The 27,765-nt window shown below is 42.9% G+C and overlaps 1 protein-coding gene across 6 annotated transcripts in view; it reads right to left on the bottom strand.

Annotated features, from left to right (window-relative positions):
- Positions 1–27,765, bottom strand: part of TET3 (tet methylcytosine dioxygenase 3) — a 98,945-nt gene that overhangs the window by 29,700 nt on the left and 41,480 nt on the right. For 5 of the 6 annotated variants that reach the window (XM_036223936.1, XM_016130594.2, XM_016130593.2 and 2 more), the window contains 2 exons: positions 16,109–18,239; positions 503–593 (listed from right to left, as the gene is read on the bottom strand). In XM_036223936.1, the coding sequence (XP_036079829.1) occupies positions 503–593; positions 16,109–18,239 (2,222 nt within the window). The remainder of the gene's footprint in view (positions 1–502; positions 594–16,108; positions 18,240–27,765) is intronic. The other variant, XM_036223937.1, reaches the window with a different exon arrangement.

Genomic DNA, 27,765 nt, shown 5'->3' with positions numbered 1-27,765 from the left:
AGGAGACAACCTGAAGAGGCCCCCACAGGCCAAAGATGAGACAGTATATTCCTCCCGGTAGAGGTACAAAATATCATTTATGGAGTGGTTTTGAAAAAAAAAAAAGAAAGAAAAAAGCAATCCGATCCAGATCAAGCCTTTCGATCTACCAATGTATAGGATATAAGGCAGAACATAATGTTAAACAATACAACAGGAAAGCAAGTAGCAAAATTCAGACAATGGGAAACTCTAGGACATATAACCATTTAACCACACTTCTTAAAAAATATTTCAAAAGAGAGAGAGAGAAAAAATGGGGAGGGGGACAGATGGAAGGCAGACCTATAGACAGAAATCCAGAAGCACTAGGGATGAGGATCCCACATTCAACCTTCCACAATCTGAATATCAATATTCCTTCTGTATGTTGTCTAGTACAAGCAATGAAAATGAGATGCTTAAAATTTGTATTCTATTAACAACTTGCCTATTTCTCCTTGGACATCTGTACATCACTCACCGTTCCTCCATGAGTTCCCGGATAGAGGCTACCGTGGGGCCAGATCCCAGGTGAGTATAATATGGACCTTCATCTTTCTCCACTATTTGTTCTGCAGAAACACAGAATAAACGTTATTTGGAGAACATCAATTCATCAATATGCATTTAGAAAGGCAAACCACCCATAGGAAAACTAATGGGCACATTACAAAACAAGAAATTCAAATGGCTTATAAACATGTGACAGTGTGTTCAATCCTATTAGAAATCAGGATATACAAATTAAAATCACAACAAAACACCATCACATACAAGCCAAATTGGCCAAATATTTTTAAATCTGATAAAACCATATGTTGTCAAGACTGTGGTTTAACCATGTTGGAATTTAGTTATCATCATCCATATTCTAGCCCAGGGGTCGGCAAACCACTCCCTTCCTAGCTATCTACCCAAAGGGACTGAATACAAGGGCTTGACAGCAGCCATATACCCATGTTCATAGCAGCATTATTCACGATAGTCAAAAGGTAAAAACAACAGTGTCCATCAACAGATGAACAAAATGTAGTCTAGCCATATAATATTATCCAATCATAAAAGGGAATGAAGTTCCAGCACCTGCTACAACATAGATGAACCTTAAGAACATTATGCTAAGTGAAGTAAGCCAGACGCTAAAGGACAAATATTGTATGATTCCACTTATGTAAACTATCTAGAATAGGCAAATTCATTGAGGTAAAAATTAGAGGTTTCTAGGTGCTGGGAGGAGTGAGGATTAGGGAGTTATTTCTTATGGGTGCAGAGTTTCTGTTTAGGGTGATAATAAGGTTTTGGAAATAGATAGTAGTGATGGCTGTACAATACTATGAATGTAATTAACGCCACTAAACTGTACACTTAAAAATGATGAAAATGGCGAATCTATGTTATGTATATTTTACCACAATGTAAAAAAAAAAAATGAATGAAGCACTGATTCATGCTACAATGTGAACATTATGCTAAGTGAAAGAATCCAGACACAAAAGAGCACATTTTGCATGATTCCATTCATATGAAATATGCAGAATAGGTAAATCAATAGAAATAGAAAGGTTGGTGGTTACCAGAAGCTGAGAGGAGGAAGTGGGCACAAGGTTTTATTCTGGAGTGATGAAAACGTTTTGGAACTAGATAGAGGTGGTGGTTGTACAACACTGAGAATGTACTAAATGTCACGATTTGTTTGTTTAAAATGTTTAATTTTATGTTACGTGAAATTCACTGAATTTTTTTTTAGAGGAAGAAACTATTGATTCATGCAACAACATGGATGAACTTTAAATAAATTGCTCTAAGTGAAAGAAAGGAGACCCAAGAGACTATGTAATAACAACTCCGGAAAAGGGTTTTGACTGGATTCTATAAGGGTAAAAACAAAAAGAACTTTATACAACTACTGTATTACAGCTAGAAAGTTTGTTTCATATCTAAGGAGACATGACAACTAAAGGCAACATGGTTTCCTGAACTGGGTCCCATAACAAAAAGGGGACATTAGTAGAAAAATAGATGAAACCCAGAGTTCTTAGTTAATAGTTTGGTACCAACATCAATGTCTTAGTTTTAAATGTACCGTAATTATATAAGATGTTTATATTAGAGGAAGCTGCGTAAAGGGCCTACAGGAATTCTCCATACCAACTTTGCAACTCTTCTATAAATGCAAAATTATTTCAAAATAAAGTTTGAAAAAATGAAACAAAAACAAAAAAATTAGGGCCCTAATTTGCTGATCCCGTCCCAGAGGAAACCTTAGCCACGGGCATCAAGACATGTACAAAGATTTTCATAGCAACATTAGTTGCAGTAATTGAAACTGGAAACAACCCATAATCCAGCAACGGTGGAAAGGATAAATAAAATGTCATGGAGTCATAAAATGGCATACATCCAGCAACCAGCAACAAGAACTGACAACTTGCAACGACATGGCTGAATACGACAACACCATAGTGAGTGAAAGAAAGCATAGCACAGGACAAACACAGTAAGATTACACTGAAATAATATTCAAAATCAGGCTCGACTATACTGTTTAGAGATCCATAGGTGGTAAAATTATTATGCTGAAATATGAAAGTGCAGATATTCAAATTTTTTTTTACCTACTAATTGGTCATTTCAGATGGTTCAACTTTAATATAAAGAAAAACAAGGAAATCACTGTCACAAGTCGAAAGAGTGTTTTTACCTCTGGAGTATAGCAGAGGAATGTGACTGAGAAGTGTACACAGGGATGTCTGGAGAAATAGAACGGCCTATTTTTGGCCTAGGTTGTTGTTACACGGGTGTTCATTTTATAAATTTTCATTAAACTGTATATGAATGTTTTGTGTACTTCCCATACAGTATATGAAATTTGTAATTTTTAAAACAGTAAAAAATGTCATACCTATTCTGTGTAAAACATTATGCTCAACTTTATGGTGAAACAAAACAACTGTCTGGGCCCTTAAAAAGTTTATGATCTGACTGAGTAAATAAGACCCACACATAAAAAGATAACTTATGGCATTTCAAGTCAATGGGGAAAGAAGTGTAATTTTTCAATGCATGGTGTTGGTATGACTGGGGGAAAAGTTTGATCCATACTTAATACTTCATCCCAAAATACATTCCAAATGTTTGAAAGCTTTAAATACAAATAAATAAATAAATAAATAAATAAATAAATAAATAAATAAATAAATAAATAACAAAGTAACTAACTATACAAGTTCTGGAAGAAAAACAATGGAAAAGTTTTTTAAAATAATCATGGAAGTGGAAAGATCTTCTCTAAGTATAATACGAAAGAAACCTTGACAGATTTAACTAAAGAAAATTTTTAATTATTTACTAAAAGTCAAGCTGAAGACAAACACCATACTGGGGAGAAATATCTGGAACTCATACCAGACAAAAGGCCAATTTCCTAATATATCAAGAGCTTCTACAGCTAAATTAGGTCAATAATACAACATAAAAATGCAAAAAGGATAAAAATGGCTCTTTGAAAGAGAAATGAAAATGGTTGGAACATGTAAAGGTACAACAAGGTACCAGTTTTACCTTTCAGATGAGTCACCATCAAAGTCTGGTAACTCCTTGTGTCGGTGAGGGTATAGGAAAACAGACAGTATGGAAAGTAATTTAGCAATATATTAAAATTACAAATGCCCAATCTGTCTGACTCTGCAATTTCAAAGAATGTCAAATACTTTTAAGAATTTATTTCTAGGAATTTGGATATACTTTCATATATACAAAATGATATACACATACGAGAATACGCACTGCACCATTTGTGATGGTATAATATCAGAAATCTAAACGTCCATCATAATGTATTATGTATTATAAATACATTATGGCACACTCACATAAAATACTAAGCAGCTATCAAAAGGAATTAGGGAGCTCCAGATTTACTGACAAAAAATGACTTCCAAGCTATTTTAAGTGGGAAAACAAGCAGATTTCAGTAGAGCATATATACTATGCTAATTAATGTACACACAATCACACTTACATCACTATATATGTATATAAATGCAAGCATAAAGGTATATATGCCAAACCCACACTAAGAATAAGTGTAAGAGTAAGAGCAAGTTTGGCAATTGTGTGTACAGCCCAGAGAATTCATGAAAGTTGCCTACCACCTATGGCTTCTGCTCATGGAGGCTCTTCACTCACTCCCCACTAATGTCCTGGGGCTCTTGCCTAAATTATTGTCATGGTCTCCTAACTCGTCTCAGCCCTCCTAGGTCATCCTACCCAACACCATCAGTTATACTTCCCCAAACAGAAATCTGATCACATCACTGTCCACTGACGACTCCATGCTAGACAGAGGACAGAACCCAAAATTCAGAGCACAGTCCACAAGGTCCCCGCAGAGCCATCTCTGTACACTCCTCAGCCTTGCATCCTGCAACGACCACCACAGCTCCTTGCACACAATTGGTCAACATCCCTGTGTCATTAAACATGTTTTCTCATTGACAATGACAATGCCTTCGTTTATTGCTATCTTTGGAAAACTCATCTCTTAAGGCCTAATTTAAATGTCTCCTGTTCTGTGAAACCCTATTGAACTTCTTAGGCTCATTTTCCCGGAGCACCTTCATAGAACAAAAATATCAAAGCACATATCACAGTACATTACAAAATCGTTAACAAGAATGAACATGGCTTTTGCAGACAGAGACTTGGGCAACTGTGACGAGTTATCTTCCCAGCCCTCTATAATCTTCATGCCTTCACGTGTAAGATACATAAAGGTCAAAATGCAGTATTTGGTGCATTATATGAACTCAATAGGTAGCCACTGTCCAGACTCTGCCAAACCAATTGTGTAATTGTGGCCAAGTTACACAACCCTTATGAGCCTTAAAGAAATTAAAGTTTCTATATTATAGAATTATTGAGTATTAGATGAAATGTGAGGTATCTAGTATAGATCTCAACCTATCAATGCTTAAATATCTCTTGAATATTTTCAACCAAATTATTAAAAATGACTTTCTCCAAATATATACTATTTTGAACCATAAAACAGAGAGGATTACAGAAGGATGCATGTGAAGTGGGGGAGGGGAGGAGACCAAGCAGGGGATAGGGAAAGAGAATGTAAGAATGTGGGTGCTGGAGGTAATGGTCTGACAGCTCTTTATAGGCACTAGAATACTACACGGTATACAAAAAATAGAACATAAGAACATACCAGAACTTCTGGGCTCTATTCCAGTTTCTATTGTCTGGAGAAAAGTCAAAGTATGGATTGATCACAGGGTCTTAATTAGAACTAGAACATAATGTATAGCTTTTGGTGACTACTTTGTGCCCCAAATCAGAAAAACAAAACTTCCACAGTTAAGGGCAGAGAAAAGAGATTTTCAAGATGCAAACCAAATCTTGGAAACTCCATCCCAGCAGCTAGGAAAAAAGCAATGAAGATCCAAAATCAAGCCAACTTGGAAACTGAATGGCCAGGTTTTCTCTGGGGCAAGCCATGGAAACACAAAGGGCAGACACGGCTCCGAGCACCAAACAAAACCAGAGTCACTATCTTCCTTTTAACGGTTTACAAGGCAGCCTAAGAAGTCTTTAAAAATATTGTTTCTTTTACTTACATCCCTCTTTCCATGATTATATCCCTTTCCTCGATTATACATCTGTATCAGAGAGAAGATATTCTATGGGAAGAAACTGGACTTATAACCAAGTATGCTCACTAATAAAACTATATACATTTACAAATTCAATTATCCTAACTTTTATAGATATCTTTTTATATATCCTCATCGTGTGTGTGTGTGTGTGTGTGTGTGTATCTTCTGTGTGGTAATAGGTTTGTACTATGTTATGGCACCAGGCAGGTTACACTTTGCAAGGTTGTGGTAATGTTCCATAGAATGCAGTGAATCCTCTGAATCAGTGACCAATACATGTTTGTTTCCCACAGCAAACCAAAGTTTATTAACCTTCTTGGTGCTGTGTAATGCCATTAGTCTTAAATTCAATAAGCGAGTTAACTCTTTACATTTATGGTTGCTAACACATGCATAGTGTTCTGTTCTGTCTGGAAAATCTGTAGTATGTTTTTATTAATGCTAACAATACTTTCAGAGAAAAAGAAGTTAGCAACTTTATAATTCCTCCTATCTCCTCCTTCACTTTACTAAACTCCTGCTTTTTGTTGGTATCTTCATGAACACATTTCCCTCTGTTATAAAAGAGATATTTAATATAAAAATAAATTTATTTCAAGTACAATGGAAGTAAATATATTACCTCGTTTTAAGAAAAAATTATCACAATTATTTAAATTTGGACTTTATATTTGAGTACCTTTGGTGTTCATTGCCAGCCCTTCATGCCACAACTTCCCCACTCTGTTACTGATCTCATTCATCTCCAGCAATCTTGACTTCTTGCATATTTGGAAATGTTTTTACGAAGGCTTTACATGTGAATGGCAACTTTATTGGGTATAGAATTCTTAAGTCAAACTTTTTACTTCAGTACTCTGAGAACTGCGGCACATATATCCAACGAATAACTCATATTCAGAATAAATAAATAACCCTTAACAAGCAATAAGTAAAAGATAGAAACACAAAAGAAAAGTGGGCAAATAGCCTGAACGGGTACTCTACAAAAGAGGACATTTGAAAAGCTGCTCAACCTGATTAGCCATCAAGGAAATGCAAATGAAAGCCACAATAAGACAGGATTATGCACCTACCACCATGGCAGAAAGCCTGTTCCTAACACTTGTTGGTACGGATGTACAGCACTGCTAGGAGTTTAAACTGTTATAACCACTTTGGGAAATAGATAGTACCTACTAAAGCTGAACACACACAGTTTCAGTCCCAGGTATACACCCAACAGAAATATATGAGTGTACACATACATGTACCAAGAGAGTATATATCAGCATGATTCATAATAACCCCAAACTGGAAATAATCCAAAGGACTATCAGCAATCTGGCAAATGGTGGTACGCTCATAAGAATGAACAAACTACAGGTGCCACTACACAGAGATGACTCACAAGCATGAGTGAATGAAAGCCAAAATAGAAAAGTATATAGATATAAAAATAAAATAAAATAAATATATATTATATATATGTATAATGATTCTGTATATATAAAGTTCAAGGACAGGCAAAACTAGTCAGTGTTTGGCAACTGGGACAGCAGTTATCTAAGGACAGGGGTCGGCAGTCTTTTATGTGAAGGGCCAGATGGCAAACATTTAAGGCCCTGCAGGGCGTGCAGTCTCATCTTTGTCACCTCTGCTGATGTAGTAGAAAGGCACCCACGGACATGACACAAACAAATGAGCATGGCTATGTTTCATTAAAACCAAGAGACTCTGCAATTTGGACTTTGAATAATTTTCATGAGTCTTGAAACAATTTTTTTAAACCACTTAAAGACACAAAAATCTTTTAGCTCACAGATGCAGGCTAGAATTGGTCTCCAGGCAATAATAGTTTGCTTGAGAGGGCTAGGTGTGGTGCCCGGATGGGGCCTGAGGGAACTTCTGAGGGGCCGACAAAGTTGTTTCTTGGTCTAGATGTACATAAGTATATGCCTTTTGTCAAAACACACTGAGCTGTACACTTGAGATGTATACACCTTCCTATATGTGGATTTCAATTAAAGGCATTTTTAAAAAGTATTTTTTTTAAGTAAAAAAATAAGTTTAAAAAACCAAGTATGTGTGACCAACTTAATTTTTTGGTTAATTTATCTGTACGCAATTCTTCATCCTAAAATTCAGTACCTTCATCAGGATCCCCATTTGTTGATTTTTAATTTTTTTCCAAAAAGTTTGCTCTTTTATCTTTGAATCCTCTTGCCTTTGTTCAGTTCGTTCCATGCTCTTTGCTGGGAACACCAGCAAATGACCCCAACATTCCTGCAGACTAAATCTGTATGTATGATCCTTTCTGTATCCCTTATCACCACTCTGATGATGTTCATTTCTATTTTCTTTTCCTGTTTTTGAGTGATCTCTAGCCTGTCTCTTGTCCTGATTTGCTTTTTCTGCAACTCTGATTCTGCTTTTCTGCTTTTTGCAGAAGTGCTCTTGGTGCAATGGCGATGCTTGTTTGGGAATTCAATCCATACCACCTGTGATTTCTCTGTAATTTTATTCTTGCATCCCATCTTTCATTTCTGGTTTCACTGTGAACATTTTATTCAATTTCCTTGAAGGTATAAGTCAGTTATTCAAACTCTTCTTGTATTTTCTAATGTCATCTTCATTTTAAATGTCATAATAACCCCTCTACTTTTCCCTCAGAAATTTGAATGGGCTGCATGTTATATTTTTTGCTTGCTTGCTTGTTAATTAATCTTTCAATGAAGGAAGCTTATCTCCAGGATTTCTCCTGCTTGGCACTACTGACATTTGGGACTGGATGATTCTTTATTGTGGGGGTTGTGCTGTGCATTGTTGAAGGTTTAGCCGCATCCCTGGATTCTACCCACTAGATGCCAGTAGTACCACACTGGTTGTAACAACAATAACTCATTGTCAATGGCTGTCAATGTCCTGAGGGAGCCGCTAGTCCAGATTTACTTGCCCCAAAACAGAATGGGTAGAATCTCCTTATTCCTCTCTACCTGGACACTATTCAACTTCTCTTAGAAATGAAGCTAGAGAATGTTACAGAGATTTAAATTCTTCATTCAAAAATCCAGCAGTCTGATGGGGAATGGGAAGAATTAGGGCTGGCTGTGGACATTTCATCTCCATGCCCTCTGTTTGTTGGGGCCAATACCTCTAAATGTGCATACTAAGGGTTGGGTTGTGTGCTAGGATTCTGGTTTACTTCCTCGTCTGGGAGTGAGCTGGTCACTCTGATATGATATCAAGTTAAAATAAAGCCCTACAGTTTGCAAGATTTTTGTCTGGTGGTTCAGCAATTATTTCTCTCTGCACAATGGCCTTTGGTGCTGCTGGCCCTTGGCTACAATGCTGGCTCCTAGGATGTAGTTTCTCATTTCTCCGGTCAGCCATCCTCACCTCACATCTAATCCCCATCAGAAGCTGGAGCAGAGAAGAAAAGGGGGCCTGTTTGTATTTCCAACTTTCCAAAGAGAATGCCTTCTAAGTAGATGGTCTCCAGTCCATCTCTCCAAGTTGTGGGGTCCTTCTGAACCTCCACTATTGTTTTTCCCAATAATGGGAGTTGTATACCCCACGGCATCCTCTATTTTAATTCAAATTGACCTTAAACTGGCAGACAGCCCCTGGAATTCATGTTTTAAGATTGAGGCTGTTTCCAGAGTTCAGTTGAGGAAATTTCTCCTCTATTTTTGTTCCTTTCACCTGGTTTCAGAAAAGGGATATTTTGCTATCTTGCTGTTAGGTCACCATTCTTCCTTTTAGTCCCTGGTGTAATAATATTTCTTCCCTCTCTATAGAGGTAAAGTGATAGAGCAAGAAAACTGCTCAACTCAAAGAAAAATCCATTTCGTGTCTCAGTTTCAGCAGTAGGAGCATAAATGAACTTTTCTTTCTAAAATACCTAGTAGAAAACTCTGGGGTAGAGCTTGGGGGAGCAAAATCCAATTTTTGAGAAAATGCTGGTAATGTGGCTCTAGGTGCTTTTCTTTGCTTCTTGCACTTAATTTCATACTCATTAAAATAGAGAAATATGTTTTGCTCCACGTCTGCACTAGGCTGGGGAGAGAATGAAATGTATTCTCTCCGCTATCAGCAAGAGATAATGCACACAAGAAACTACTTCTTCCTGTCTAACAGAAAGCGGGCCCCTTAATTTCTAAATTGCGCCTTCCACCTTTCCCTTTCTACACAGAGACTAGGGCACCACACTTTCCTGGTGGGGAACCTCATGGCCAGGGAACAGATATATGCTGAGGAATTTCTTCATAACATTGATTCAGAGAGATGGTTCATAACTGGCATACAATTAACTCACAGGTGTCAAGGTTTTATTGTAGCTATCTTCTTTCTCCACATAATCCTATATAATACCTCAGTTTCCTGATGTAATTTTTATGAACTTGAAGCTGAACAACTTAAGCTTATTTAACTAATTAGATTTTACTTCATGACAATCGATGACTGTTAGCACAATACTGGCAGTCACAAATCCATACAAAGGGCAGGTAGATGATTGGGTCCTACCCTGGATCAAGCATGCCAGATGAAGTTTTTAAAACTAAAATCTCAGGTCAGCTGCCTGTGAGCTCATGGGCAGCATATTGCATCTGCTGGCAGTAGTGAAATACCTTTGCAACAATGGGCACATTCATTGATGATAAAGATTAAAGATTAGGTTGTCATAACTAAATCGATTCAATGTCTTTGGAAAATTTAAATATGGAGGTAGAATTTGGTTAACTGGTTGACCAGTTAACCAAAAAATATGTAGAATACTTACCATGTCCTCAACATCAGTCTAGATGCTTTAGAAATACAACATTTAGTCCCTGTTTTTAATAAAACTGAGATTTACTTTAAAAGACTAGTGTACGTATAATACATAATGTAAGACAAAGAAGAATCCAGCATTAATCTTGACCTTTCTCCAGTACTGGTGCTGTTAGCCCTCTCAACCTCTCACACTACCTGTTGGTTGACTTACCCTCTCCTCAATTTCTTTCCATATCTATTCCACACCTCCTTTGTAGCCTCCTGTTTGAGATTCTCTCCCTTAAGTGTTAGTATCCTCCATTCTCAGTTGTCTTCTAATCTACATATTTAGCCTAGAGAAATGACACTAATTGAAACTCCAACTACCTTTAGTTTGATGAAGAACCTCCAATTTACAGATCCAACTGGATACACACACTTCCAACACCTCAAAGGCTGCATGTCGGAACTTGCTTCCCTCCCGGGATTTCAAATCTTAGAAAGACTGGGGTGAATGGCACCATCACCCCACCATCACCCAACATGGAACATCAGGAGTCACCTGTGACTGCTTCTTCCCCCTTACTCCCAAGTCTAACTGGTCACCAAATCGGTTAATTCTTTTCCCTGTTATTTCTCTTATCCACGTTCTCGTCTTCCTCCTACTCAATGTCCTTCTTAGTTCAGGCACACATTATTTCTTGCCTGAACTACGCCCGAGCTTGCAAACTGGTTTCTCTGCCTTTGGTACCATCCCCACTTACTTCGAAACTTTCCTCTCTGGCCACTCCCTATCTTACATCTAACACACCAGTCACACCGGAATGACTTGCATGTTCCCCAAGTTTTATCATCTCCACATCTTCCTGTCCCTTTGCCTAGAACACTCTATCTTTTCCCTCTTAATCTATTAAACTTCTACTTATCTTTTAAAACTCAGATCAGACATCACCTTCTCCAGGAAATTCTTCTTAATACACCCCCTACCTGGAGTCAGATTGCCCACCTTCATACTGGTAGTGTCCAAATATCCTACCATCTAAAAAAATATTTAAAAGATGAAGTTCCTCTTCATCTCGAACTGAATGCAAGGGGGAAAATACATTCTCCTAAAAACTGTAGGAAGTAATCGTCACATAACTATAAGCAGAGATGAGTCTCTGTGTCCTCCTTTCAGAACCATGGTCCATACGGAAGTGACCTAGTGGATCCTGCTGTCAGTCAGATTTGCTGGACAAGATCCCTCCCTCACCTATACTTTTACCATGTTCCAGGCAAAAGAGATGTTTTCCTAGTATTGGTCTCTGGCTACTTGTTTTATGGCAGGATGATCAACTGGATAAAAATACAGCATTCTAGGAAGACAACCCCTAACATCTGTCTCCTAATCTGCTTTTGTTACAGTTTAATGTCTCCTGTGCCTCAGAGACATCAGGACAAGACTTAAAAGTTAACACAGACCTGATTCTTTATCTATAAAATGATAAGCAGATGATTGCAAAGGATGCTTTTCCCACTGAAACATCATCTAGACTCAATCCCTGTCTTATACTGGCTCTCCTGAGGAGTTTCCCCATTTCTGCAAATAAATAAAATACAGAAGGGCCTAGCCAACAGTCACTGCAACTCACTGCCCTATCTCTGACAGTGGTTATAGGATGGTTAAGGAGTAGTTAGAAGGAGCTTTAAAATGTCTCAAAATATTAGAAATATATCAATATTCTCTTCCCCCAATAATTCAATATAGAATTTCAACTTGTGTGAAGTTTTTTCACATCTGAACATATCATACTACCTTTTAGAGTAAGGCATTCCTTTCACATGTTTTAAATTTATTTCTTTGAAGCTTTGAAGAGTGCCTTTAGTCCTAGTATTTCCAGATTCAGAGAACAAGTTCATGTGAATCCCACCTATACTTTCAGAAACCCGTATCTTTATACAAGGATAAAACAATGCTCTTGGTCTTTGGGTTTTTGGTTACATGGTGATGCCCATGTAGGCCAAAATTGCTTATTTGGCAAAAATCACCACAGAGCTTGAATATTACGTTTCTTTTGCTATGCTAGAAAACCTTCTTATACTTCTATAAAGTTGTTCCTATAGCACTTATCATATATTATGAGCACATAATGGCATCTTCAATTTTACTGTCACTTCCAAGGAAAGTCTTCCTTACACTGATATGCAGTCTGTACCCCTCTAGCTACCGATGCTGAGAGGTGAGTTTCTGGAATAGGAGATGGTTCCATCTGACATGAATCCCAGAGTGAGCAACTTTATTCCTAACCCTTGTCCTGAGCCCGGGTTCACAAAAACAATTCTGCCATACTGGCTGATGGAAGCACCTACCCAGCCATGGGGCTCCAGACATTTCTGGAAAACAGGGTGGCTTTCCTTAACATGAACCCCAGCACTTCTAGAAACTGTTTCCAAGCAAATCTCTTCTTCTGTCACCCTTTTCATTCCTAACACCACTATTTGAGTTAGGACTCATTTCTCAACTAAATCTCAGTCATTACATGACATGGGTTAAGAGTCCAACTGCCTAGGTTCAAATCTCACTTCCACCATTTGCTAGCTGTATGACCTGGGCAAATTACTTAATCTAACTTTGCTTTCTTCATCATTAAGATGGAACTACAGCACTGATAGTACCCACCTCATATAGATGTTATGAGCATTGAATGAGGTGGTGACTGTAAAGTACTTGGCACCGTGCCTGGAATAGAGCAAGGTTGTATTATTATTATCATTATCATCATCATCATCATCATCATCATCATCATCATCAATAGCCTTCTAACTGGTCTCTTGCCACAAGATTACCACCCTTCACCAATCCCTCTTCCATGCCACTTCTAGAATGCACTTTCAAAAATATTTCTTGATTATAAAATACATATTTCATTATAGAAAATTCAGAAAACATATGAAGGAAAAGTCACCCATAGTCTGACCATAGAAATGACTGTTTGTATATTTCCTTCTAGTTTTTTTTTTTTAACCTAGATGAGATGATCATTTATATACTATTTGTGCCTGCTGTTTTCACCTAAGCATATTCCCATAATTTAACATTTAACAACACCAGGTAGGTTCAGTTCTAATTCTTTGTTTAGCATTAGATGCGACTGGAGCAATAAGTGATTGGTAGTGGTGGGGATCTCTGCTCCCCTTACCTCTTCCCAATGCCCTGCCCTCCCTGTCTGCCAAGGCAACAGCTACTGGCTAACAGCTACTGCCAAGTTTCTCTGATGCTGACAGTCTACTGCCTGCACTTTTGCTTATTAGCTTTAAGCTGAGACCTGTCCTGACATTGGGGGTGGGGGGTGGGGGTCCCCTGGTCCAAGGAACGCAGAATGCTGAGGGTTCAGGTACAGCCCTGTGCTACTGGTCTTACAACCTGCTAGCTTCCTCCCTGCTGCCCCTAAGACTGTGCTCATGCATTTCTCGTCTAGAAGGGCCACCTTCTTGCCTCTCTCTCCCCATGTACAATTTTCAAGACCCAGCTCTAAACGAGCGTTTGTTAAATAAAACATTCCTCTCCATAATGACAACCAAGCCTGGTGTTACAGAGTACTCTTACAGTTTAGCCACTTCCATATGACAGCACAGGTACTTGGTAGACACCTGTTGAATGGGCAACTGAATATTTTATTGTTTATACTGTCTCTTTAAACAAACCACAAAGTACTTCAGAAATTAACTATTTCTCCTAATTTTTACTCTTATTGGTAATTAGCACAGAGCTAGGTAATCAATAAATGACTGATGAATCAAGTAACAGCTGCCACTTTTCTTCCTTTATAATATGTATGTTTTTACTTCTTTTTGTTGCCTTATTGTATTCAATAGGCTTGATAACAACTAACACTCTTACAGTGTTTACTATGTGCCAGACATACTTCTCAGTGCTTCACACATGTGAACTAATTTAATCCTCACAACAGCCCTGGAAAGAAGGTACAATTATCATTTTCATTTTATACATGAGGAAGTAATGGAATTAGAATTCAAATTTAAAAACCAGTTTGATCAAACAATATCTATATAATTGAATTCAACAATTAAAATATGTATTAAGGATCAACTACATTCTAAGCATTGGGTAAGGATACTGCCTGCCCTGGGGGACGGGGAGAAACACCTAACAATGCATTAAACACAAGGCAAATGGGACAGGCACATATAAACACAAAGAGAGAAAAGGGTAAAGGGGGCCCAATTCCTATAATCAGCATCTCCCAAATGCTGGGAAATAAGGGGCCCTCAACATCATATCATCATTAGTCACATCCAGCAATGACCGGGGGACACCCTCGATGGGAGCCACGATCCGGGAACACGTCTGTGAGCATCTAGCAGGACCCTGCACATCTGTTCATCCTCGGCCAACTCTTCCTTGCTCCCCAAGTGATTCCTTGTCACTGACCTTCTGCCCTATACCCCAGGAGTCTGGGATAGCTGGATGAGACAGGACAGCCAAGCTCCTCCTCATTGGCAGGGACGCAGCATCCCAACAAATCACACAACTCACCCGATACTAACGTATTTTAATAAGCAGAGAAGGCAGTCTCTTTGAAGGACCTTTTTGTGTACCATAAATCAGAAGAATTTCACATGCTCATCAACAGAATCAATGTGTTTTCTGGTCAACACCTGAAACATGTGTCTTTTAGGGAGCACTCCATAAATACTAAAGAGCCAGAGTCCAGAGTGGATCTGGAGCCAATGCACTGGTGACCCCCCGCCCTCTACCCCAGAAAGCAGAAGTCCTGGGAACGGACCTCATAGGCCCAGGCCTGCTTTTATTCTGGAGGACAAAAAAAATGGACCCAATTCCTCAGAGCTCTCACCCACACCACAACTTCAGCCACCACCTGGATGCTAACTTAACCCAGATCTCCAGTCTCTCAGCCTCTTCAACCCCAGCTGGTTCAAACAGAACTCATCACCTGTCCTCCAAACCTTTATTCTCAGTGACCACTACCAAGGCAGATACCTGAGTTTCCCTTATCCCCACACATGCACTCCTCAGAGGCCCTCACTCTGCACCCACTCCCACCCCCCACTCTCAGTCCAGACCCTCGTGATTTCTTGTCTGGCTCAAGACATCCTTCTTACAGGTTCCCACACAATCCTTCCTCCCCACCACAGGCCAGAACAGTTTTTCAGGAGCACAAGATGACAGGTCATTATTTGCTTTAAAACCCTCAGGAGGTCACTATTACCTATGAGATCAAGTTAAACTCCCAACCTTGGCTCACTGGTCCCTGCAAGATCCTGCCTGCTTCTCAAGTCACCTTTTGTTCATCCACACACATACCCAGCCCTTTTTGCTCCTTCTCAATCAAGAACCGTACAAATAAGCCCCGCTCACAGCCACCAAGCTCAGACCTCAGCAGAAGCACCACCTCCCACAGAAAGGCTTCCATGATGCCTTCGCCTCAGTCCGCAAGACAAAGCGCCTGTCCCACCTCCGCTGACATGCCATGCACCACACAGCATCGCCATTAGTTTCCTTCGATGTCTTTTCCACTGGCCTATAAGCTCGTTTCTGTGTCTCCAAGCCCCAGAGCGGTGGCTGGCACAGAGTTAACTGTTTGCCAGATGAAAGACAGAGCTTAGGCACCCAAACCTGCCAGGTCACATCCCTTTGCCCTTCCCCAACACCCAGGAGGAATTACCAACACAGTCGCAGGTGGGAAACTCAGCCTGGGCTCTCTTGGCGGGCGTGTCCAGCAGACTCTTAGTGGGTGTGTCCAGGTACTTAAGAGGAGACTCCAGGAAGCCACTGAGGGTGGGTGTAAGTGGATTCTCAGCCTTGGTGGGTGTGGCCTCCTGGCCTCCCTCCTCTGAATGGAAGCAGGTGGTTGAGAGCACAGTCACAGCCCCTGAAGACTCAATCTTGATTTGCTTGGGAGAGCGGGTAGCAAAAGGGCTCTCAGGGGCTGGGAGACATGTTGGCTGGTTCTCAGTGTCCTGAATGGGCACAGACGGGGGGCCAGGAAGCCCAAAGCTATCCCCGAATTCAGCCTCAAACTGCCGGATGAGCTCTTCCAGCTTGTCATCAGCGGGGGGAAGAGGGCCAGCGGAACCCGGCTGCAGGGCTGCTATGGGGCTGGGGGATCTCATTTCCTGAGTAGGGGGCAGCAGGCTGTCCCCGGAGGGACTAGGTGCAAATAGCGCAAGAGAAGGTTCTGGGGGCAGGGGGACAGCAGAGCCCTGTGAGGCGGGGACGGGGGCAGGTGGATGTGCCTGCGCATCCTCAGAGACTGGGGACCTCGGCCCTTCCAGGATGATTTGCCGTAGAGGCAGGAAGAGAGGCTGTGCTTCCCGCAGCCTGGACTTCTTGATCTGAATGGGCTTCCGGACACTGGGCTTGATTCCAGGAGTGGCTTTCTCAGGTCCCAGGGGACCGCCAACGGGTGCCAGCGGCTTCTTCTTCTTCTCCTTGGGTGGTCTGTCCAGAGGCCGTGGGACAGGTGAGCTTGATGGTACCCACCAGCTGGGGGCAGGAGGCTCCGTGGGAGTAGAAAAGGAAGCATCATGGGCCTGGTCCAGGAAGAGACTTCGCTTATGGTGGAGGTGCTGCTGCAGGGCGGTCTGGGCCTTCTGGTGGGTGTCAGGCTCTGAGGATGGTGTGGGAGCCTCCCTCTGGAGAATGGGTGATGGGGCTGGGGCTGGGGAGGAAGAGGGCGCCTCAACTTTGACCTTGGGCTTGGTGGGCAGGGCCTCGGGCCGCTTGAATACTGACTGGATGTAATCACTAGCACTGCCCAATAACTGCTCCAGTTCAGCCATGGGGTCGGGGCTTGGGCGCGGCATGGGCCAAGAGCTTCGGGGAGTTGCTGGTGGGGTGTCAGTGCCCCAGGCTTCAGGAAACTCTGTTCTAGGAGTTGCTGGAGGGAAGGCAGGGCTATCAGGAGCAAAAGATGGGTGCTCTTCAGGGGGGACCACAGGCCACGAGGGGGCCCGGAGGTAGGACTGGGGAGATCTGAAAGAAGCAGTAGGGGACAAGGCCTCAGGAAGGGGGCAAGAAGCTTGGGAGGTGGAGTGAGAAGGCTGGGGGAGGGCAGAAGAGAGCTGTGTGAGGGCTTCGATGGCGATGGCAGTCTGCAGGCTGATGTTTTTTTCCTTGGCGATACTCAGAGCATTCTGGGATAGAGGCAGGCCCTCTGGGGGAGGTATCTGGGGGACCTCCGAGCTAAGAAGTGGCCTAGTGCTTGGTGCTGGGAGGCCAGCCTCACCAGGAGGCAGAGTCCCTGGGAGCCTGGGCTGCTCCTCCCCTCCCTCCACGACCACAGACTTGATCTTCCCCTCCAGCCACTCGAGGTAGTCAGGGCATTCTGGGCCATCGCAGTTGCAGTTGGGGGGTTTCATGCCATGCCGAGCAAGGGCCAGGGCTGTCTGCAGCGTGTCAAGGTCTTCACTGCCAGCAGAACAGCTCTCAGGCCCTGACCCGGGTCCCCTGTTGTTCCCAGCCTCGCGACTCATCTCACGGTTGAAGGTTTCATAGAGCCGACTGCTAAGGGCCCCATAAGAGGACACAGCTTCGGCCACAGCCGAAAAGGCCACCAGATTGTGGGCATCTTCCAGGCGAGCAGTGTGAGCTGGGCCTGGGGCAGCGTCCCAGTCAGGCTTCTGGTCTACTCGCCAAGGACCACCAGCCCCCAGCAGGCTGGGTCCAGCGGGTTCTCTAGCACCATTGACTGGCGCCCCTGAGGCGCTTAGCTGCCTTGAGTCCCCATGGAACACTGGCCCTGAGTCCATTTGACCTGCAACAGGTCCATCAACTGGGCTGAGCTCTGAGCCTGTCTGGAGAGAGAGGGAGGGAGAGAGAGAGAGGAGGAAAAAAAAAAAGGAAAAAGATGAGCCAAAATATTTGAAAAGCTTGTCCTACTTCACACCACTCAGATGCACACTTAAAAAAACTCTGCCTTTCTTGCAAACCTTCTCTGATACAGCTTGAACCTCAGCTCATCTTCCCTGTCTCCTTTCCCAGCTAGCTGCACCAGCAGAAATGGAAGGCAGATCTCTAAGAACTCCTAGTATGGAATTCTGAATGTTGCTCAGGCGTTTTAGAGCCTCACTCAGATCTATCACACTGATGAGACTCCCCTGAAACTAAGCATTTGTTAAGGACACACAGAAAGGTCTTAACTTGCAATGACCAAAGTGACCTAAGGACCATGTTGATTTTTTTTTTTTGGGGGGGGGGTCAGGAGGGAAAGAAAGCTACCCAAGCCCACCAGATAACAAGGTGCCATAAACATTAAGTGTGTGTAAGAAATGAGCAGCTTTGATTAACAAATTCAGCCAGAACAAGGGGTCAGCCATAGCTTCTCAGTGGGAAGGAACCCTCAGTTCTTTCCCTTGCCTGTTCCTGTCCTCACTTAAGCCTAAGCTGAGCTCAGAGTCTGGATAGCACGATATTCCCACTCCTAGCCCCAGCCCTGAAGGAAACACTGATGATCTGACACAGCATGTGTTTAACCCTAAGCTGAGCCAGTTATGCCGATAAGCCAGTTACTGCTTGGAAGAAGATCCAGGCCTCGCCCCAAGCCCAAAGCAGCATCATTTTACAGCTGCTGTCCACCAAAGTACACAGCACGGGGACAGTGCAAGAGGAAGGGACCCGGGGCCTGGTCCATCAAGCTAAAAGTTAATGCAAAGATGCAGAATTGAGTTTACAAGATTCATACCTCCGGAAATGAAAGCTCTTCCTCACTGTAAGTACTAATGAATGAATAGAAGGAAGGAAGGAAGGAAGGAAGGAAGGAAGGAAGGAAGGAAGGAAGGAAGGAAGGAAGGAGAGAGAGAGAGAGAGAGAGAGAGAGAGAGAGAGAGAGAGAGAAGAAAGAAAGAAAGAAAGAAAGAAAGAAAGAAAGAAAGAAAGAAAGAAGAAAGAAAGAAAGAAAGAAAGAAAAGAAAAGAAAGAAGAGTTTAGAAAGTCATCAATAGATGCTACAACTAGCAGGTGAAAGTTTGCTGAGGCACGGCATAGATACTTGGTCTTAAACACTTTAGAGTGGAGAAATTTGGCAGACATTACCTTTACCAAATGATCAAAGTTATCATCACCAATATCAGGACAAACCAATAACATGTGCCTCTTGATATAATACATCAAGAAGACTATAATATGTCACACAGAACGCCAGACAAAATGTACACCTGAGCCTAATCATGAGGAAAAATCACATAAACCTGAACTGAAGGGCACTCTAGAAAGCAGCTGGATTGCTTTCTTCAAAAATTTCAAAGACAAGACTGACAGACATCTCTGCCAGCTTATATGAGACTAAGGAGACATGCGAAATACATGTTCATGGGGTAGATCTGGGGAGAAATGGCTATAAAGTACATCGTTGGAACAATGATGAAATCTGAATATGGATGTAGATAAGATCATATTGTGTCAACCTCAGTCTTCTTGACTTGGATCATTATACTATGATTATGGAAAAGAATGTCCTTGTCCTTAGGACGGACGGACACACACATACACGCACACACACACTGAAGTATTGGTAGAGGAATACTGTGTCACCAGCTTAATCTCAAATGGTTCAGAAAAATTACAGTCATGAGCCCCTTAACGGAGATATGTTCTGAGAAATGTGTCATTAAGCGATTTCCTCATTATGCAAACATCGCAGAGTGCACTTACACAAATCTAGATGGTATAGCCTATGACGCACTCCGGCATGTGGTATACCACCATCGCACATGTGGTCGTCATCAACTGAAATGTCATTAGGCGGCGTGGGACTATATATACATACATAAAACTATGTATGCATAGAGGAAATGATAAAGCAAATAAGGCAAAATGTAAACAACTTGGGTATGTGGGAGTCCCAGGTACTCTTCTTACAACTTTTCTATAAGTTTTAAAATTCTACCAACCTAAAACATTAAAGAAATTAGTCCCTCAGTGTATTAAACAGATGATAAAAAGATACTAGTCCCCAGTCTGTCAACCATAGCTATCGTGGGCCCCAAAGCAGTGGTGAGGAACTGGGATTTGGGATCAGCCCTGAGGGAGGTGAGCAGAGGACCGACCCAGCTTGTGGTTCCCACATCCTCAGCACTGCCCCAGCTTTGGCCACAAAGATCCTCATGCTTTTCCAACATGCTTTTTCTGAGGCTTGCCAATGCAGTTCTCATTGCCTGGAATGCCCTTCCCAGCCTCTGTGAGGTCACCCTGGCTTATCATACAATATCACCTTCTTCCTAATCTGGTTGGCAGAATTACTTGTGGCTCCTTCTCTTGGGTTCCCACGGTCCTAATACGTGCCTCTATTAGCACTTATCACATGCCACTACTATTATTCAAGCAGCTGCCTCTCCCCACCAGACCTAAATCTTCCTGACTTCTGTGCCTCTTGACCACAGCCACGGCAGTAACACAGTCTGAGTCCAGTGAAAAGCCTCCCATCTCCCACTGGCCATGAATATGACAGCCTTTCCCTGCTGGAAGACTATCTCTCAGAACTCAGAACAAGTAACTTTCCTCTAGGAATGTGGCTGATGACTAGGCGCTCCCTTCTTTCCTTCTTAGAAACCTAAACTTATGTGGCTACAAAGGCTACAGACTCTGAAGTGGTCAAATTCTACATGCTTATGTGTAAGAGCCAGAAGAAGCATGCATAACCAAGAAGAAACATGGAAGAGTAGCATGGACTTACAAAAACAGTGCCAGGAAGACTAATGCTACATGAGCTGAGGCTTCCCCAAAATGGTCAAGACAAGGGAAAGGATTTCAAAAGTTATTTTTGGTGTGTGAATAAGAACAAGGAAAGGCTAGGACCGCTCTTGTGTCTCGGAATTCCCTGGGAAGAAACATGCTCTTCAGACTGAAAGCAGAAGAAAGGGAAGAGTAGACACAGATATGAGGGAAGTGAACCCTTCTCACAATTTCCTGGCCAGAGGATCCCACCGATACATTCCTCACACCTGCTGGTGATCCTGGAGGAAACCTGCCATCAGGTGAGAAAAGGTTAAGTGTTATCCCCAACTTTCAGGACACTGAGTGAGAACCACCCAGGTACCACCCCCAAGTGGGTAACTAAAGGAACCAGGCTCACTGAAGGCCAGCAACCCATCCACGTCCAACTAAGCTTACGGTTGTGTGTCATGTCCTCACTGGACCAAGGGATGAGGAGACATCTGGCTGACACACTCAAGGGCTGCAGGCCAAATCGGCCACAGACTTGTTTTGTTCGGCATCCCCTGCTTTTCCAAAGTTTGCCTTACACCACTTCGCTTTCGTGAAAGACCAACATTAGGGCCTGTTTACGCTAACTGAAAGACAGACTAAGAGGATTTACACTTTTACAAAAAAAGGCAAAAAGTGGAAATAGTGTTCAGCATTTGTTTCTCAGTGAGCCATTACAGAGGCAGTGTGTGCCCGGGGGAGCCGGAGTGGCACCTCCAAACCCTTTCCCCAGGAGCTATGCTCAGCATCTTGGCATTGAGTGCCATAACCGAACTGTCTGTGAGCATCCATGCTTTACCTAGATTTATTTTGTACATCTGTTAGAAAGATGTGCCCTCAGGTATCAGAAAAACCTAAGAGAGCTCGTTAAGGGTGCTATGCTTAGTGTAAAACTACACATAACTTAATGTATTTAGTATGATTTGGCAGATTGTTTTTTGGATCTGGGAACACTCAAAAATTTTTCCATATAAATTAATGGTAACTGCTTCTTTGCTTTACGCCATTTCAGTTTACGAAAGGTTTCATAGGAACATTCTACTTTCGGATAGCTGGGAAAACCTGTACAGTGTCAGGTATTTGTTTTGGCAACATTAAAAAAATCCAATTTCACATGAAACCCAGATTTTCTCGAAGGCCCACACGTCTGCCTGGCAACTCAATCTACAGCTGGGCACTATGGCTCCAGGTCACCCCCAGCTTTGCTGTTCAGCAATGACTTCTTGAAACCAAGGCCAAGGGTCAGGGATTATTTATCAACTGACTGAAGTAATTATCACTTCATTCATCTGTGTTACTTGTCAAGCCCCTGAGGCATTTGGGTTTGTGACTGGGCGCCAGGTTGAAGTGATCCCATAGAGGGCCACCTGCCGAGTAGTACAGGCTGGGCGGGCGGGCTCACTACTGGCTGAATGACCATGCTCAGAGTATGAGCGGTCTATCAACTAAGGGTCTTTAGTGGTCTGCCACAGGGCTATGTCCCCAGAACTGTCTTGTTCAACATAGTTATCAATAATGAAGGCACACTTACTAAACGGGCTGAAAACAGGAGACACAACCTGTGTTAAGTGACAGGACCACACCCAAAAGGTCAACAAACTGGAGAGAAAAAATATCTAACAAAGTAAATAGGATCTTATGCTCAGGCTCCAAACCACACCTGTGCAAATCAAAGGCAGAAGAAGCACATAATGATGGCAGCAGTGCACATAAAGATGTCTTAGGAGTCAAGAGGGGTAGAAGACCCTAACTGATGGTACACTTGTGACCATATAATGTGACTTGGCAGTTTCAATGGGTCTGACATCCCAGGGTTTTTTCAAACTTTTTTAGTACAATCCACAGGAAGAAATTGATCTATTACATATTTATATATGTGACAAGTTTGCAAAACAGTATTTCCCCTTACTAGATTCATGAATCATTCCCTCCCCCTCTTTCTTGCAGGTTGCAACTTTCTAAGTCGATTTCACAGTCCACTAAGGGGTACCAACCCACAGACACACAGGACTGACCAGAACAGGACCTGAAGCACAGGCAGTGAGAGCCGTGCTCTGCCCAGGGAGTCCCTACCTGAAACACAGCCTTCTTTCTGGGGCCGCACCTTTGGAGGGGGCACAGAGCAGGACAGTTCAAAATCATAAGACGAATAGGTCCTTTTGGTTCTGAAGAAGACAAAGCTCGAAAAGGTCTTTATCTAAAGACCTGTCATTTGGGAAAAAAATTAGACTCATTTTATGTGGCCTTAAGAGGTGGAATCAGAAAATGACTAAAGTTTTAAGGAGAACTTAGGCTCAATTTAGGAGAAAGTTTTTATCTTTAGAGACACTAAAAAACACACTAACCCTGTCCCTCTAACAACCAGGAGGTAGAGCAAGCTCTTATCAATGGAGATGTTGAAAAGAAAACCAAGCAGTTATTGGTGATTATTGGCAGGGGAGGCAGGACAGTGCTGGAGGAGGAGAATGGTGGCTAGTTTAGGCCCTTTCAAATTCCCAGATCAGACATGCCCCAACTCTAAATCCCTCCACACTTTCTTCCTCAATTGTCACTCCCCTCTGGGCTCCAGCAAACACCACTGTAGGGACACTTCTCAACATCTGCCTTCTGCCTGGACCTCTCAGCTGACCTCCAGCTAACTCCAGCCTCTGGAAAGTCAGCCAGCTCATCCGAAACAGAACTGAATCCTCCTCCCCACTTCCAACAGCTCCTTCTCCAATTCTCCTATTTTTGCCAGTGTCCTTGCTCTCATCATTGTTAACACAAACGTCATCTTTGTTCCTACAATGCACCCAGTCACCAAATCCAAACAATTCTGAATGTGAATGCCTCTCTATTCTATTGCCTCACTTTCTGTCCTTGCTCTCCTAATTTGAGCCTTGGTGTTTGTACACACTTTTTAAATTGTCCAACCTGACAGTGGCTCCTTTAAACAACTCTACACATTCCAAGCCTCTTCTCCTACAACACACACACACACACACACACTCAGTCTTTTCTTCGCCCAACAATCTGTTGTTGAACATATCTTGCCCTCCCTCAAGACTCTCAGTCACCAACTTTGTAACTCTTCCTCATTTTGAAACCCTTGCTCAACTTTCCTATTTTAAGATTGCCATTTGCATACATCTAGTGCTTAGCATGTGTGACAATTTTATTTTTCAAAGATGGCCACTGCATCTTTGATCGATCCCACATGTACTTATTCCATGGAGAGTTGGGGTCTATGTTTCCTCTCCTTCAATCTGGGTGGGCTTGTGACAGTGATAGAAGTGACACTATGTGGCTTTCGAAGCTAGATTATACAAAGCAATACAGCTTCTGCCTAGTTCTCTTGGGAAACTTACTCTTGGAGCCCAGCCACTACACTGTGAAGAAACCCAGGCCACGTGGAAAGGGCACATGTAGGTGCCCAGCTAAGGTCCAACCAACAGCTAGCATCGCCTGCCAAACGTGTGAATGAAGGAATCTTCTAGTCCAGTCATCAAGCTACCTCTAGCTTTTGAGCCTTCCCAGCTGAGGCCCTAAACATCAAGGAACAGAGACAAGCTACCCACACTGTGTCCTTCCTGACTTTTGGATCCACAGACTGCATAAACATAATCAAATGATGGCTGTTTTATGCTACTAAATTCTGGGGTGGCTTCTTACCCAACAATAGATCAGACTGTTTATTTCAGGAATATCAAGAAGTTTATAAGGTGAAAGGCAAGAAATAGACCTACAAACAAACAAATGCCCTAAAGCATATCAATGCAGTGAAAAGTCTATACCAGGGCCTGGGGGACACAGGTGGGGTGGGGAGTCAGTTCTCTCTGAGCCGGTGAACATGTGTGTCAAGAAAGGTTTCACCTCGAAGCAACTTTCAGGACAAGGCTTGAAAGATGGGCAGGTATTTTGAGGAGGGGGAAAGAGGAGGAGTTTCAGAGTGAAGGACCAGCATCTCAAAGGCACAGACTCATTAGAAGGCCTGGCAGCCTGGAGAAGGGAATGCTGCTGGGTCCGTCCCGAGCACACAGTGCGGGGAGGGCAGGTGTGCAGCTCACAGTGTGAACACAACAGAGCGGACTTACATTTCAGCGGGGTACTCAGGTGTTCCCGCAGAGCAGACCACAGAGTTCAAGGCTGGTGGCCTGAAGACCACTTGGGAGACAGACTAACGTCACTGTGCGGATCAGTGATAATAAGAGCTTGCACTAAGGTGAGAGCAGAGAGATGGGGATGAAGCGTGGTTCTAGAGACAAATGATTAAATGGAAAGGATCAATCCCTTCCTGATAGAGTCCCCCTCGACCAGTCCTGCCCACCACAGGGTCGGAACCAGATTCCACAGTCAGCACACACAGACCCCTTTTATTGGGGATCTTTTCCTAAGAGTGTATGACCAACTACACTGTAAGCTCCTAGGGGACAAGGCTTCCATGACTCCTTCAGAACCCAGCAGAGAGTGCTCAGTATGTGTTCAAAAAGATCTGTTGCTATTTCCTCCTGGGACATAGCCGGCACAAGCCTCTCCACCCTCGAACTTTGAGAGGACAGCTCGCAGAAGCTTTGGGCAGAATTGGTGGTTCTCTATTACAGCACCTGTCACAGAAGAGGTCTGAAAATGGCCAATGCCATCAGGAATGGCTTTGCCACAAAGGACTCAAGAACTTGACAACTGATGTCAAATAACCGCCACCTGCCCTCCGCGGAAAAGCCCACCAGAGGTGTCCGCTCTGGCCCTTCTTACATTCACCTTCCAGGTACAAAACCCCACCTTGCCCTCACTGGGACCCACACTCCCAGCCTTACCAGGTCTCTTCTCTGCCTCACACAGTATCTCTGGAGGGCTCTGGCCCATCGCGGGCTAAGCATTGCCCAGGCTAGGGGTGTGCTCCCATCATATGGGGGCAACAGGGTTTTGTTACTAGAAGATGGGAGGAGTAAATGCTCTTCTCATTTCCAAGAAGAGACCTGACCTTCACCTTGCTTCATGAAGAGGTAATGTGTACGTACAACGCCACTACCCCCAGTCACAAGTCTCACCATCAGAAGACTCCAGGTCTTCTCTGGGGGGTCCAGGAACCTCTGCTGGAGTCTGTCCCTGTACCCTGCCTGGTCAGGATTCCCAAGGTCCCACCTGCCTCCTGTTGTACAGCCAACTCCTTTCTTATGCTCTCAGATCCCCACAGTTGGTCCTCCAGACATCCCCAGGTATTCAACGATGGCCCCCTGGATGCCAGGAAAGGTTGGAGAAGTGTGGAACTCCACCCCTCAGGTGCCTCATTTGGTCCACAACACAATTAGAGGTGCAGAAACACCACCACATTTTCCAAGTTTTCCCCCCAATCTCAGAGAATCAACACATCAAAACCAGACCAACAGTCCTCTATTAAAGAGAAATGGGAAGGAGGTGGGAAGATAAAGACTATTATCTTGAGAGAACAAAGTCCTCATTGATGATACTTTCTCAGGACTTCTAGGAAGGGAAAGTTAGAAGAGCACAGAGTCCCTAGGACTCTTCTAATGACCATCAGCAGTTAAGCACCATTTTAGAAAAAACAGATCTAAGAAGGTATTTTCAGCCAGGATGAATATGTCTGCCATCAACCTCCACAAAAGTGAGTGGCCAGGAGACAGGCCAGTCTAAGGTGCATCTTGTACAGTAGAATCTCTAAGAATGAATTCTCAAGGAACTCCAAGACAGCAGTAGGTGCTCCCACTGAGCTGGCCAGTAAATCCCACCTAGCACCACTAGCTCAGCTCCTCCCTTCCTCCAGCCACTGTTCAAGGAGCCGGACTTTCCAGCTCCACCCTGTGCCCCAGTCCTAGGGCTCAGTGTCCACCTCCATGCAAAGCCCATTCCTTCCTCTCCTCACCCAAAGAGACAGCTCGACTCCCTCTAACAGCACATGGGTTGTATTCATGGCATGTTCTGTCTAGATTTGATCAGTTATTCATCTCCTAAAAGGATTCTCCTCTCCTGGGATTTACTGATGGAAAAAAAAAAAAAATTCCGTGAGTAAGGAAAAGACTTTTAGAAGAATCTTTAAGAAGATGTGCACAACTGCCTGCTTTTTGCAAGTGTGAGTGTGTGTGTGTGTTGTGTACACTGGATAGCCTGGTGTCTGCACTCTCTCTACAACCAAACTCCCCCTGCAGACAGCAAATCTCGGAGGGTTATGTGTAACTTCTCAAGACTGTTATGTGTTGGCAGAGGGTATTTTTGCATGAGGGGAGGGGAGGTACTGGTTCCTGTGGTTACTATGTACATAGCAATAAAACATTTTCCTACTACAAAATGGACAGATAGAGCAGATCTCTCAACGGCTGGGGTAATACTCAGGAAAAAGCTGAAATGAGGCCAAACTCCCTGAGGTCATCATATCTGGCAGAAGCATAGGACTGTGACTGTTCATGCCCTCTGACCCAATAGTAATTAATGTGGTTTCAGGGAAGAAAAAGAGGAACTAGGAAAAGTCTCTACATAACTAGGTTGGAACACTCTTATGATGTGCTGAGTATCATGCTAATCACTGCACACCCATTTATCTCCTCCAATCATCACAAACTCCTACAAAGCAGGAATTTACCACCACTGATGAGGACACAACACAGAGAAGTTAAATAACTTTTCCAA

Source organism: Rousettus aegyptiacus, unplaced genomic scaffold (genome assembly GCF_014176215.1).
Source record: "Rousettus aegyptiacus isolate mRouAeg1 unplaced genomic scaffold, mRouAeg1.p scaffold_m13_p_7, whole genome shotgun sequence".
Taxonomy (NCBI): domain Eukaryota; kingdom Metazoa; phylum Chordata; class Mammalia; order Chiroptera; family Pteropodidae; genus Rousettus; species Rousettus aegyptiacus.
This window is presented reverse-complemented; position numbering and strand designations above follow the sequence as displayed.